This window comes from Rhamphochromis longiceps, linkage group LG8 (genome assembly GCF_057381845.1).
Source record: "Rhamphochromis longiceps isolate RC_006_pf linkage group LG8, R_longiceps_female_GT1.1, whole genome shotgun sequence".
NCBI classification, from domain to species: domain Eukaryota; kingdom Metazoa; phylum Chordata; class Actinopteri; order Cichliformes; family Cichlidae; genus Rhamphochromis; species Rhamphochromis longiceps.
In genome coordinates, this window is record NC_140564.1 from 31,844,940 (window position 1) to 31,859,459 (window position 14,520).

Sequence of the window (14,520 nt, forward strand, 5' to 3'; positions counted from 1 at the left end):
TGTCCTTGTTTAATGCTGATGAACTAGATTATTATTTTGGTTGAAGTAATTACCGGTCTGTTATTGAGGTTTATCCTAATACAGGCTTTTAAAGATGCCCTCTGTTTCACGCATTGTTTGATTTAAAAAAAAAGATGAAAAACTGAGATTAATAATCTAATAATTAATAATCACTATTTGAGCAGGGACTTTGACCTCCCGATTCAAGGTCCACGAAGGGTCCAGATTGGTATCAGAGTAGTGCAGATGGGTCGCTGTTCCACTGGAGATCAGCAGAGGGAAACGTAGCTCTCTTTCCTGCGCTCCTCCTCAGACAATAAAAACAAGGCGAAGCCCACACAGTCGGCAGCATCTCGGCTCCATTCAAAGACGTCTGAAGGGGGGAAAAAAATCAGAAATATGGACACACGGCCGCCGGTCTGGGACTAGAGATGTAGCTGCAAGGATGCCAGCCAACTGCATCTCCCGTTTGCTCCTCTTCGTGTCGGTGTGCGCGGTCTGGGAGGCGCTGGCCAAATCTCTTCCAGATCAGGGAGCACTGGGTAAGCTCGCCATACGGGGGATGCGGCACAATGAGGAGATGGGAGTGGTTGCATTTTTACGGCTTTTGTCGACAATCAGTCGATCTGTGCAGCGATGCGCCCTGATTTTATGGCAACCTGAAAGATATTTACGGTTAATTACAGGCGAGGCTTTTTGCCGTGCTTGCCCCGGGATAGCGTCGTCTTTTGGCGGTATAGATTCTTTAATATCTGCGAGTTGCTTTGACAGAGAGGCCACGCTGGTGGCCGTGAGCTGGTTATGTCCCCGTGCTGTGCAGATGTGAGAGATTCAGATGTGAGCGCAGGCCCGAGTCTGTTGTTCCTGTGCAGTGTCAGGCCCAACTAAGCCGGGCCTTCATGTGTGTCATTGTTGCTTTGCACAGTGAGTAACGGTGAGAGCAGGAGGGCCTGCGGTCTTGGAAATGTGTCAGTCCCTGAGCCAACATTTTAGATTTCTTCACTCCAAAATCAATTCCCCTGCATGAGAACCCCCCCGCTATTGTTCCGTTAAATAATGCTTCAGCAGAGGCCTTAACATACTCCGTGTTTATATTATTGTGGTGCATGTTTAAGGACATTATGTAATTACATTGCATTATGCATGCCTGAAGCTATTTTTGACATGCATGAATGGTCACAGGCACAGAGAGTGCAGGAATGTAACTGAGTATACAGTATTTGAGTTACTTGCACTTGCAGTGCTTTCCTGTTGTGACCTTCTCCGTTTACAGCTCCACACCGTAGAAGGAAATGTTCTTCTTTTTAATCATCGTCCTTATTTGTAGAGTCTCAAAAGCAAGCTAATAATAACCTGGAACTACAGAAGATTGCGAAACCGTTCCTAAAATGTTCTTTAGTGGTCCTGTATCTTTTATTCTGTGCAGTGAAAAGTGGATTTCTATTGATAATTCTTCACTTTAGTTTTCATATTGTCACTTTTACTTTTAGAAAAAGGTTCTGAATGCTGCTTCCACCTCTCCTTTAAGAAATGTTTTGTCTGTTAAACTAACTTTTTAACATAGATTTTGCACCTTTGCCTCGAGGGAGGAAATTGTCATTTAATTGATGCGTCAGGCTTGTTTCGGGAACAGCTCAGCAGTTCTCCTGACCTGCAAGCATTTGCACAATGCTACAAATCTATTCCTGTATTTAGAAATGTCAGATTGCTGACACATTCGGGTCTAAGTTGTGCCGCTTTATGTACTTACTGCTCGGTTACAGCCCTGGCAGGTGTTCTTTGGGTCAGCTACTGTCACGACACATCTGAGATCAGGCCCTTGCACTGTGGTCCTGTGACTGAGTCAGAGCAGCCAGATTCACCCTCAGCCAACATTGTTGGTCGAAGACAAATGTGGCCCATGAGAAAACTGCACATGTGGCTGAAAGCAAGTCCAAACATGTGTTAGTTAAAAAAAAACAACACATTTTTTAAAATCATTTTCTTACCCTGTAAGACCAAATATTGGCTCACTCGTTCCTTTTTATGATGTTACACTGAATTTCTGTGAACATTTAACTCTTTTCTAACAGTTGGTCATTTAATTGACAAAGCCTGAGTTAGTCGAGGCCAAACATTACTAATAAGTAAACTCCAGATGTGAAACACAGACCATACATTGTTTGCTATCTGGGTTGGTGGAGATGTTGCTTGTTTTGGAAGGAAATAGATTAAATCAAAACAAGCTTACACCAAAGCGTAATCCATCTGCAGATTTTTCTTTGCATCCGTATTGAGTCAGGTTTACTCCTTTTTGCATATGACTTTAAAACATAACGTCAGAGATAACAGAAACAGCGCAGGTATGATAAACACAATCAGAGCCTTTAAATAATCTTCCTGTAAAACATATAATGGGTTCAAAAACAATGGCACTTTGACATTTCAGTCCCTAAAGAAGAGTTTATGGCGATTATATTAAAAGAAAAGCACAAACTGTACAAGAAATAAGAGGCTTCCTGCCTTCGATTTTGACAACCATTCGGTGAATTTAAGTTGTGTTTTGAGATGCGTCTACTGAATCACTTCTGAAGGACACTGAGGGAGTGAAAAATTCCCACTGCGTCTCACTGTGACTCTCTGTGTTTGTGTCAATGGAGCTGCTTCAAGCCTTCAAGTGAGGAGCCCAGATTGAGGAAATCCTCTCTACACACACACACACACACACACACACACACACACACACACACACACACACACACACACACACACACACACACACACACACACAAAGGAGCCTTTATTGGACAATTTATGTTAATGGATGGCAGCATTTATGCATGCACCGTGGATATGGACACACAAACACCCACACACAAACATACTGCTTATTATCTGAATGCAGCCATTAGCTGCTGTCTCTGGAAGAGTTGTGCATCGAGGGGTTTGTCACTGCAGGCCTGCGCGGTTTTAGCTCACAGTCCTTCAGGGACTGAAACACAATAAGCCAGCTTTTTGGAGTGTCAGCTTGTATCCATGGGAACATCCCCAGCATGACCCACATCTACGTCGTCCAAGAGACGAGATGAGAAAATGTTCCCGAGCTGACAAGAATGATGAGGGGATGAGGGGCGGAAATAGCCACGCAACGGATTTATGGCGGGTGTGGCTGTGATGACTACAAACATCATCATCAAACTAACAACAACAATCATCCCCCGCTGGAAGTGATTAGTCTGCAGCAGCAGCGCACACAGCTCACCGGTCAATACATTTAAAACTCTGAATGCATTCTTCATCAGTCACATCTGTTGACTCATAATATACATGCTGTGGGGTCAACATAAGTTACACCTCCTGGTGATGTTATAGTCGCCGATGCCCTTAAAGGAGACCTATTATGCTTTTCCTAATTTTCTGTCACGTAGATATATTGTTACTATGGTGGATGCACAATAGATCATGCTGCAGACTGACCTACACATTCAGCTTTAAGCAACTTTTTTCTGGTCTTGGATCTGTGTGATGTCAGTAAGAGGAGATACCTTTAAGCTCTCATCTCAGGCACAGAAGCCCCACCCACCTGATGTTCAAACCTTCAGTTTACAAGGGTCAACCAATCACAAGAAAGCCAGCTTAAAGTGGGAGGGGCTAAAATGCTTAGTAAAGGATAAATAAGATTATTTAGATTTTTGTTCCACTCGCTGTGTGTTTATACACCACTCTGCTTTTAATTACTACTTATTATTTATCTCTGGCTTTCTTCCACAGCGGTTCTTTGTCCTGTCCCCCTCCACTCACCCCCGAGCCAGTCGTGGCAGATAACTTCCCTTCCCTTAATGGCTATGCCAGAGTTTTCTTCCTGTTAGAGGGGAGTTTTTCCTTCCTGCTGTCGCCAAAGCACTTGCTCATCATTGCGGTTTTTGCTGTGTTATTTTATAACATACTTCAGAACATAAAGCACCCTGAGGTCACTGTTGCTGTGATTTGGCGCTATACAAATAAAACTGAATTTAGTCTAATAGAGTCATGCAAAAGAGATTCATTGTTTTAAAAAACGAAACTACCTTTTATATACATGAAAGTAAGTTAATACTGAGAATCACCATGACTTTTTTTCATCAGCACAAAAAATATTATTGCCAGCTAAACATCCTGAATATCTATGAGTCGATATGAACTGTTAGATGATTTAACAGTGCTGTTTGCTAACTATAGACAAAAACACATGTTTTTAAATATTGGGCCATTTTGCTTCTATTATCTTTCTTTTATGGAAAAATGAAGTTAAAATGTTTATTTAACCCAATTTTGTCACTTGTACGTATGTAATTTAATACTTACTTAATAGGAATATATTTGCATATTTAAACATAAACTTTCTGAACACTTATAGCAAAAATCATTAATTACTTTAATTTGAACTTATTTAATGTAAGTAATTAACTGAGGAAATTTAACATTACCATTTTTAAACATAACTTTTCAGAAAACTTTTAATACAAAAACCATCTCTGTTAATGTGATTAAACCTAAAGCCTGATTATCTCCTCAGGCAATTCTAATTATTATAGTAAATAAAATACAAAGTGTATTTAATGTTTTTATTTCACCTGTTGGGGCACATGCTGTGTTTCATGGTAATTATGCGGCCTTCGCTCCGTGTAGGTCATTTTGAATGACATTGTAACGCTGCTGCATAAGTATGCCGTCCTTGTAGGACAGCTGAGGGTGACTTGATAAATTGAGCCATACTCAAGTGTAATTAGATCTTTAAAACTGCAGTTTAATGAGACGACACAAGACACAAGACTGGTGAATCGGAAAGCTTCGTTTTTAATATGACAGAAATGTTATAGAAGAAATATCTTTTATTTTGTTCAATAATTGACAAAATATTAGCCTTGTTTGTTCAAAACACTCATCAGTTAGCTACTGGCTAATTACTCTCCCTATTTTTCTCCTTGCAGAGGTGCAAATAAGAGTCCAGGTGTTCGACAACAGCGACCTGTCCCAGTTGGCAGACGCTCAGGTGGAAGTACACGGCAACCAGACCCTGTTGGCGTCCAGCCGTGCTGGCAAGGATGGCGTGGTGAGAGTCAACTTCCTGTACCGTGCGGGAACATGGGTCATTATTACAGCCTCCAAACAAGACTACGTCACCAACTCTGTGCCCTGGCACTCCAGCCGCATCCCGCGTAAGTCCAGCGCATTTTACGACTTGTTTGCTTTTTTCTCTACTTGGCAAGTACCGTAACGGTAACGTTGAGCCTTTAAAATGTCGGATATAGAAACATTAGATGCTATGTCCATCTTTTATATACATCCAGTAGATAATAAAACCTAAAAAGTATAAAAAGTATTTTTTACCTGTTGACCTACCTCATCCATTTTAAGGTTACTCCAAAGGGTGCGCTGGGCTTCAATACTGCTGTGATTAAAATGGAAGCAGCATTTCTGTTGCATAAAGCCTGGTAGTGCCACAGCTCAGGTTTTTTTTAGAACAGGATCACAGGATCTCTTGTTTCTAATTGTGGGAATAAAAAGATGTCTTTTTTGTTTTGTCGCTGGAGTTTTCAAATCTCAGTCGGGCCTGTCAATGAGGACGAGGAGACTGGATTTAAAAAATGCGTCATGTGTAATTCACCCACAGAATCCAGTTTTTTTCCTTTAGCCTTGAGGTTATGGAGCTGCTTTTGCCTAGATGATGGTTATTTTTATTATTTTGAGTCGTAAAACAAACTCTGTCTCAGCAGTGTTCCTGCACCTGTGAAATCTGCTGATTTCATTTTCTTCTTCTTGTAGTGTATGCAGCAGTCAGCCTGTACCTGCTCGTTCAGAGGCCGGGAACTCTTATTCTGTACGATGACGTCCTGCAGGTGCTCTCTGGGTCTCCAGGTAAAAACAGCCTCTAAAAAAAGCCTCATGCAGAACATATTTAATATAATATAGACTCATTAGAAAACGATAGTCCTGTTGTGGTGATTTGGATTGTTCAGTTTGGCCATTTGAGTTTTTATTTTTTATTTTTCAATACCAGAATTATTGCAAATCATCACAATCTCGCAATCTCGTTGCCTTTTAAATGGTTGTTTTGAATTGGTTCTGCACCCACTCCCAATCAGTTGCTGTCTTGGTCTTGAAAGCAATCTTGGTGTGTCAAATTAGCAATAAAATTCAGTAAGAAGAGACAGACGGATATAAATTTGCATTTGAAAGGAGGCAAGTTGCTAATTACATGCAATCTGTTTGTGACATTTTGGTGATTAACTGCAACAAAATGCGGAAAATAGCAAATCTGTTGCACAGAAGTTCACACTAACTGGCTTATGTTCAGAGTTCAGCCTGAAACTCAAAGATCTGAAACAGAAATGTAGAAATGAATCCACAGACAGCGATGCCGTTGCTTCAGGGGCACTTTAACTGCACAATTACAATGGTGCTCGACAGCCTCATGTCAGGTTTCCTGGGTCGTTGACCCGGTATTTTCAGTTCATATTCACTGTTTATCTTCCGTATGTTCCACTTCCTGTTTTATTGTGTTAGCCCTAGTCTGTGTGCATTATGTTCTAGTTATCTTCCCATTTATCATTAGTCAGATTGAGTCCAGCTGTTTACTCACCTGCCCCTAATCACTCATCATTTAGCCTGTGTATTTAAGTCCCTCAGTTTCATCAGTTCATTGTCTTGTCATTGATGTTGTCACTGCTGTTTCTGTGTGTGTTTTCAGTTCAGTCAGTCAGTCAGTCAGTCAGTCAGTCAGTCAGTCAGTCAGTCAATATTTGTTCATCCAGCCCATAATAAACACCGTGGTAATCCTTCATAAATTAATGTCCTGCGTTTGGGTCATCTCTTCCTCGCATCCACACACGACACCTCTGACACCTCACCTGTGTAGGAATATAACCAGAATACAACCAACTGGCAACCAGATGAGATAAGATAAAGATAAGATAACCTTTATTAGTCCCACATGTGGGAAATTTGTTTTGTCACAGCAGGAAGTGGACAGTGCAAAAGTTATATAGCAAAAATTAGAATACAATATGAATAATATACTGTAATGTACACAACTGTACAGAATAGAATAAAATATACAATAAGATAAAAATAGAATACAAATTCGATACAACTTTGTATTGAGAGTGGACAGGTTGAGGGCGTTGCACATTAAACTTCTGGGTGAACATTTGGTCACCACAACTATTGTGATCAATTACTGAGCATGAAACAGTTCAGTGGTTCCTGTTTTTACCCTCCTGTGACTGAGCCGTTACACAACAGCAGAGCTCTGAGACTGTACTGTATTCCCTCCACACCCTGTATAAATGAAATTCCTGGATCCCAGCAGGTATTTTGATCAGGTTTGTTTTCTTTTTCCTAATTTTACTTACTTCAGTGCGAAGTAATGCATATTTGTGAACGTGTAACCAGTTTTTCTTGTCTATGGTTAAACAGTTACTGGATCCAGGGTTGGATCCACTCCAAAAATTAACCACTTCTGAGTTGTAGCAGTCTCCATCTTTCAAGAAATTTTGTGGCAAATCCTCCACAATCCTGCTAATAATGAGATAAACAAACAAACAGATAAGCCATAATTAAGGATTCACACCCCTCTCCACAACCTTAAGCCTAGAAGAGCTGTGCGTTATTATTACAAATATAGCTCAGTCGCAGCCGCCTCCGTACAGCTGTGATGCACTCACACATATATCGTTACACCTTTTTGAGCTTTAGAAACAAACACGGTGGTTGTAGGCGTGATAGACTGTGAGGAGGGGGATTGTTTCTTTTTCAGGGGCTCGTAACCAGCCGCTGGTGCAGCTCCAGAGGAAGTCCATTCAGCTGCCGTCCAGCTCCAACTACACAGCACTCACTGCTGTGCTGACCACAGCCAGGAGCCAGTATGAAATCGGGGGATTCCCCTTCCTGCTGGGCCAAGAGACCAACAGCTCAGGTCAGTGTCAGTCTGTCAAACTGATGTTACAGTGTGGTCCAAGTTTCTGTGCCTTTCTGGATCATCTGAGGAGGTTTCATTTCTAGGTCTTTCCAATAAAATTTTGCACCGCAGTTTGCATGGATATTTTAGTGTGTTTTAGAAATAGTTGTCCCAGATCTGACTATAAGCTTGCTGTAAATAAATTGCTGCTACTTTGCTAATTTATTGTCATTTATAGTCACTCGTATACCACCCTCTGGTAGCAAAATGAAGATCAGAGTTATTATTCTGTTCATTTTTAGCTGTTTGTATTTGTGCCTCACCACCAATACAGGTGCAGAAACTGGGTGGATGGACTTGACGGCGCTGGCAGTGGTCAGCATTCAGCTTTTTGATAAAGATGGCAGCGTGATCCGCGTTTCAGATCCGATCCACATCTCTGTGCCGCTGCCATCAGACACCCGAAACAGGATGGCCACGAGTGTGCCCGCTTGGCTGTATCAGCCAAAGACGGGTAAGCTGTGTGCTAAAACTTACAAATAGTCTTTTATTAATGTAAACTATGTATGTATGACTGTACTTAGAGGCTGCTGATCATTTTCTTTCCTCCAGGGCTGTGGGTTCGGAACGGGACGGGCTACATCAAAAAGGACGGGACGCAGTTTGTCTGGAACGTCGTGGTTCCTCAGATGGGATACTGGTTGGCTGCCTTTCCGACGTCTTCAGGTATTGAAAATGAAATGGCTGTTATTGGTAAAATGTTAACTGGTGACTCTTCATGTGCCTTTTTACTGCTGTGGAAACACAGATAACAAGAAGCTGGAGAAGCCTTTACTATAAGATTCACTTTATCGTCCCTGAGGAACTCAATAATAAATCAATAAACAAGGTGATTTTGTAGGACAAGGTTAAATAGCCTTGAGTTTGAAGCATTGATCGTATGAAAAATGATAGCTTCCTTAAACTTGCATCCGTTTTTAATGGCCACCAGGGGGTGACTCCTCCGGCTGAAACAGACACCAAGATGGTGACAGCAAAACCAATGGGTGGCGTCATGTAGCTATTATCAGCTGAACCAAGTTCCTGATTATTTCATGATCAATGTAAATCAAATTCTTTCCTCCTCACTCACTTTACAGACAAACTAGCAGTTGTTTGGACAGCATAATAGGGAGCTGACATGCTATGAATGAATCTGAGTTAACTTTTGCAATGATGTCTTGCAGGTTTAGGTTTGTCTCATCCAGGCTTGAGGGATATCACCACCTACCACACTCTGTTCCTGCTCTCCATCCTGGGATCGCTGGCCCTGTTGGTGCTCATCTTGCTCTGTGTGCTGCTCTACTACTGCAGGTGTGGGGAGCATAGGTCCAGGTCTCACTTTTAGGTTTCTATTTGTAGCAAAACGTGGGTTTATTTTAGTCCTGCAAAGCCTATTTTTTTCTACTATCAATAAATTAGGACCACACCCACCTGCTGTTTATGAGGGGTGACCAATTATAAGGAAAATAGCTTACCAGAGGACGGGCTTGTTCTACACATCCAAAACAGCTTATTTTAAATGTGGGCTTAATTAAGGTCCGAAGAAAGCTTATTTTGAGCAAAGATACTCCAGTAGACATGTTTCCTTTTTTTTTACTATAAAATAACATATGAAAAACTAATTAAAAGTTTACTGTGTACAATAAGCATTCATACTTTATTTGAAATGGAACTTTGACAAATTAAGGGAGCTTTTGAGTACTGCAGTACACAAATAATCCACCAGAGGGCAAGAAGCATGCGTCAGATAGTGTACCTGTTTTTTCCAGCGATGTACTGATCTTGCCTATGATAAAGGTCTTAAAAACTGGCTTTATGGGGTTCCTGCTTCATTAGACAGTTTTTGAAATCCCTCCCCTTTTTTGCAGCTGTTTTGCTTCCTTCTGACTTTCAGTTTTTGTTTATCTTTCAGACGGAAGTGTCTGAAACCACGTCGACAGCAAGGCAAACCTCACACGTCCAATCTAAACGGTGCTAAGAGAGACCAGGGCACATCCACGTCACGGCTAAATCTGATCTGTGGAGGCCATGTCGAATCAGGCCCCTCCAATGACAAATCTGACTTGTCGCCATCGCGAGACTACCAGAGTTCAAGGGAGGATTTAACTAAGCATGTTCCAGCCCACATGCTACGACACGCAAAGGGTAAAAATGCGTCAGGTTCCCAACGGGGTGAAAGCTTCCCCATGAAGGTTACACGTGCCACAGAGACCAACAACTTGGACAGCCCTTTGCTGCATGACGACTACAACCGGAACTACAGCCCCAAAGACAACAAGGAGTCCGACTATCACAGACACCACAACGCCAACGACAATCGAGGGTACTCCTCCGATCCCCCATCCCCACCTCGCTTCCAAGGCTACGTCCCAAGCCAGTCCGACAAGCCTCCGGATTATTCCGCAGCAGCAGCAGACAGCCTTGCCCGACCTACTTCCCTCAACACCCAACCAGGTCAGATCATCTTTTGCAGCTCCATTGACCAGATGAAGGAGAACATGTACCGTAGCATGGTGCCAACCCTGGTTATCCCCGCCCACTACATGCGCCTGCCATCTGAGTTTTCTGGCAAAGATGGCAAGGACCAGAAGGATCACGACAAAGATGGCACACAGATGGGAGGGGGCCAGCAGCACCATCACCACCACTCCCAGAAACAAGGCCAGCAGCAGCAACAGCAAGGAGGATCTCAAGGCGACGACTCTGAAGAACCGAGCTGGGCATCTGACTCATCCGGGGGACCTGTGACCATCCCAGTGCTATTCAACGATTCCACCATGGCTCAAATGAACGGGGAACTGCAAGCTCTGACAGAGAAGAAGCTCCTGGAACTTGGAGTTAAACAACACCCGAGGGCGTGGTTCATCTCTCTTGATGGTCGAGCTAATGCTCACGTGCGCCACTCCTACATAGATGTTGGGAATGACCTCAGTGGCGGTGGTGGATTCGGAGGTGGCTCCAGCAGCACTCCACGGGATGTCAACCTGGAACCGCCTCTGGAGGCCCAAGAGCGAAAATCAGCTGGAAATAGAAAGGGAAAAGATGAGCGCTGGGGGACGGGAGGACGGAAGGGCCACGGTGTTAGCAGCAGCGGCGGGAAGAGTTACTCCAAGCTGGCCTACCCTGACCACAGCGAGCCCAGCAGCAGTGAGGGACGTCCCGTCTCTCCCGAGGAGAACTCCCTAACCCCTCTTCTGGACGAAGGCCCGTCCTCCCGAGGATCCACCATCCCTAGAAGAGGACGCAGCCGCGTGAACAGCAGCCGCAGCAGCAACAGCGAGAACCGCCGCGACTCCATGACCAGTCCAGAGGATGATTCCGAGGACAAAGATGAGAACAAGAAGAGCCCCTGGCAGAAGATCGAAGACAGGCCTCTGATGGTCTTCCACCCCAGGAAGTGAGCTTTTTGAATGAACACTGGAACTATAACAGCCTTGTGAAAGAGGAGTCTTTCACATCACCGAGAGGGAGGTCACAATAAGCACAGCCACTGCTTCACCAATCCATATCCAGGTTGTTGTTTGACCTTTGTGTTTGCCAGTTACTCTCGTAGCCTCACTGTCAGTTAATCCCTCTGGTTTCCACTGAGTTGTAGATTGAAATCTGTCCAGTTTATTGTGAACCCCGTCTCCTATCACCTGTCACTGAACCATGGTCTGAGCCATTGCACATACTGACTGTGGAAATAGCCATTTTATAGAGCAAAATATAAGAATAGAGCACTTGCTAATAATTTGATAACTTATTGATTGATACTTACAGAGTATTTGGAAGTGGATGGCATTTTTTATGGGACGGATGGGAATTCTTGGCAAATTAGGTTTTTTTCCCTGGACTAATTCTACCCAGATGCTCACAATGACTGTAGAAGATGTGAGCTTCTTTTTTCTTCTCTACTCCGAAACAGCTTCCCTGTCTGAGGAAGTTGTGAAAGTTTGTCATTGAGCTCTTGTGAACAGATTACAGAAATATTATAAAGTCCAACGTGCAACTTGCATTTTGCTCCTTCAGGGATGTTCTTGATTTCCTCTTCCTCCTGTACTGTGTTCATGTGTTGTAATTACTTACTCAAATAGTAATGATTTGAACTGTTCAGCATCATCTCCATCTTCTCTGTAATATCACAGTGATCTACTGTACAATTTTGCCAAAAGTACGCATTTCTGCCTTTCTTCTCTTGGTGAGAGTTTTGGCCAGCAGAGACTTTGTTGCATTTGGGTCATTCCAGTAAAAATCAGTCAGTGCCTCCCACCTGACCCTGTTTGAATCAGCAGATTTTTTATACAACAACTTTAGCATCTGTAATAAAGAAATGTAAGATTTCACCTTAATACTGTGGATATTTTTACAGTTATAAGCCCTCAAAATACCTAAGAGTGGTTTAAAATTCAGCTCCTTTTAATTCACATTAAAGCTCTGTTAAAAACTTCAATTTCACACCCACTCTGTCACAACCCAAAGGGTCTCAGGACGAGTGGATGCTCTGAGTATAGGTCAACATATGAGAACACTTGCGCTGAACAAAAGTAATGGCCAAAGAAAATTTGGAGACCCTCAAGGATTTTGAAAAACTTCTTTAGAACCTAAAATTTTTGGATAAATGTGATTTATCAAAATGATTAAACACAGTATGTGAGCACCAATGTCATTTCTCTGGTGAAATATTAGATTTGTTTATGTAAAATCTGTGTTCATCAAAAGCAACATTATGGCTTTTAGACTGTGACACTTGGAGATGGTGTAACATTGATTTGCTCACAGTTTCTAACATTTATGATGTTAAAAACTCAAGTAAAACCCTGTGTACTTTGAGGGCCTTTAACTTGGACAGTATTTATAGAATGAAGGTAAAAATTTGCATGGCCTCATTAAATTTGAGGGGGGGGAGCCGTGGAAGCTTCTGAGGGGGTCAGGTGGGATTTTTTTTTTTTTTTTTCAGATTGGGCTGATTTTATATGGAATGACCCATTTATCTTGTGTAAATACATGCCCAGATATTTGAAAGACCATTTGGTATAGAAAGGTTGCATGCATATGAATGTATGAAATAAACAGAAGGCACCAAAAGCCCTCCCCTACAAGTTCCTGCTAGACAACCCCTAAACGCCAAGAAACAAGCGTAGTTCCAAACCGCTTTTACTTGAAGACTTACTATTTCTGAAGTATCCTACTGAGATCAGCGGGGGTTGCCTGTAGACAGAGCCTGAACCACTTCTCTCCTGTAAGTGCCTTCTTTCACATAGGATCGAGTGATAGGCATGCCGGTCCCTTTTTAAAATGCAGTCAGCGGTCACCTAAACTCACTGTCGAGATCGGCAGGCACTGATAAGCACACTGCATTGCGGTAACAACAACAGCAACACGCGTCACTCTGGGGAGCATGCCTGCCAAAACAGACAACTTTTCTTGCGGCTATTCCGTCCTTGGATATCTTAATTTCTTGTATCTATCCTCTTTTTTCACGGAACCTGTAAATGGTATGATCTATATGAGATTTTATGTGTATACAATGTGCATGTTAAATGTAGAATAGGGTGTTTTTAATGATTTTTTTTAACTATTATTATTGATAACAAGGATGTTTGGCACAAAATGATGCATTGGACTGTGTTGCCAAATGAACTTTATGAAGATACACTGACTTTTCCCTTAATCCAGTTCTAACGAAATTCACTTCCGGTCGTAAATGTTTACAACGATAACATACTGACCAACACGCTCCTGCTGTTACTAGCATCACCACTGCCTATTCAACAACTGTGAACTTAGCGAGGCTGACGGCTGTTTTGTTGGTGGTTTTTGCAGAGTAATGGGTTGCTTATGAAGGGAAAACGGCTGTATAAAAGTCATACTGACATGTTGGTCCTTTGTACCATTCGCTTGCTGTTCATAAGCCTGTGTCAGTAGCCTATGGAACAAGCTGAAAATGTGATGTAAATCAAAGTCTGAAGAATAGCACAACCATGAATCGAATCCTGCTAAAATGTTGCGCCCACTGCTGTAAGTGTACTTTTATTTTTTTGAACCAGATATGGAAAGTATTGAGTTGTGCAATCGTGGCTTTTCTTGCTTGTTTATGTTTTGCTAATGAAGTGTTTTCTCAGATTTGGTGAACGATTTGACACCGAATCCCTGAGAGGAAACTTCAAATCTGGCAACCTACCGCGCTGGATGTTTTTGATAGTTAAGAGCATCAAGAGGACTGAGCTGTAGGCCTTCATCCTGTGCAGTAAATCATCGGCTTCATTCACCTGGTCAGTTGTTTGTAAACTGTAAATTGATTCAACTTTCTGTACATGAGACAAAATAGAAATAAATTTGTTCCCACGGTCTGTCTGTGTTTGGGATTTTATTTTAAAAAACCACATCAAAACTAGCCTCTAATTAGGTCAAAAGTCCATGAAGAAAAATAGCAAACTCAAGCTGTTGGAAAAGTGAATGTAGCAGAACAAATAGATGGCAAATAGATGTTCCACCAAAGGATACTGAGGGCAATCAAGGAGAGAGGAAACAGCTGGAGGAAAAGAAACAGCTGAAATTAATCAAGATCAAAGATACAA

General features: G+C 42.3%; 1 protein-coding gene across 1 annotated transcript; it reads left to right on the top strand.

The window, feature by feature from the left end:
- Positions 1-290: 290 nt before the first annotated feature.
- fam171a2b (family with sequence similarity 171 member A2b) lies at positions 291-14,292 on the top strand. The gene is made up of 8 exons (XM_085417075.1): positions 291-542; positions 4,950-5,177; positions 5,785-5,877; positions 7,778-7,936; positions 8,253-8,432; positions 8,531-8,644; positions 9,145-9,271; positions 9,873-14,292. Exons 1-8 carry the CDS (start codon positions 446-448, stop codon positions 11,359-11,361), a joined length of 2,487 nt encoding a protein of 828 aa, XP_085273201.1. The 5' UTR covers positions 291-445; the 3' UTR covers positions 11,362-14,292.
- Positions 14,293-14,520: the final 228 nt, after the last annotated feature.

Excerpts from the sequence above, each read along its gene's own strand:
- fam171a2b (XM_085417075.1), top strand. The coding sequence starts at position 446 with ATGCCAGCCAACTGCATCTCCCGTTTGCTCCTCTTCGTGTCGGTGTGC. Across the intron at positions 543-4,949 it reads TCCAGATCAGGGAGCACTGG|AGGTGCAAATAAGAGTCCAG; the intron begins GTAAGCTCGCCA and ends TTCTCCTTGCAG. Across the intron at positions 7,937-8,252 it reads CCAAGAGACCAACAGCTCAG|GTGCAGAAACTGGGTGGATG; the intron begins GTCAGTGTCAGT and ends CCACCAATACAG.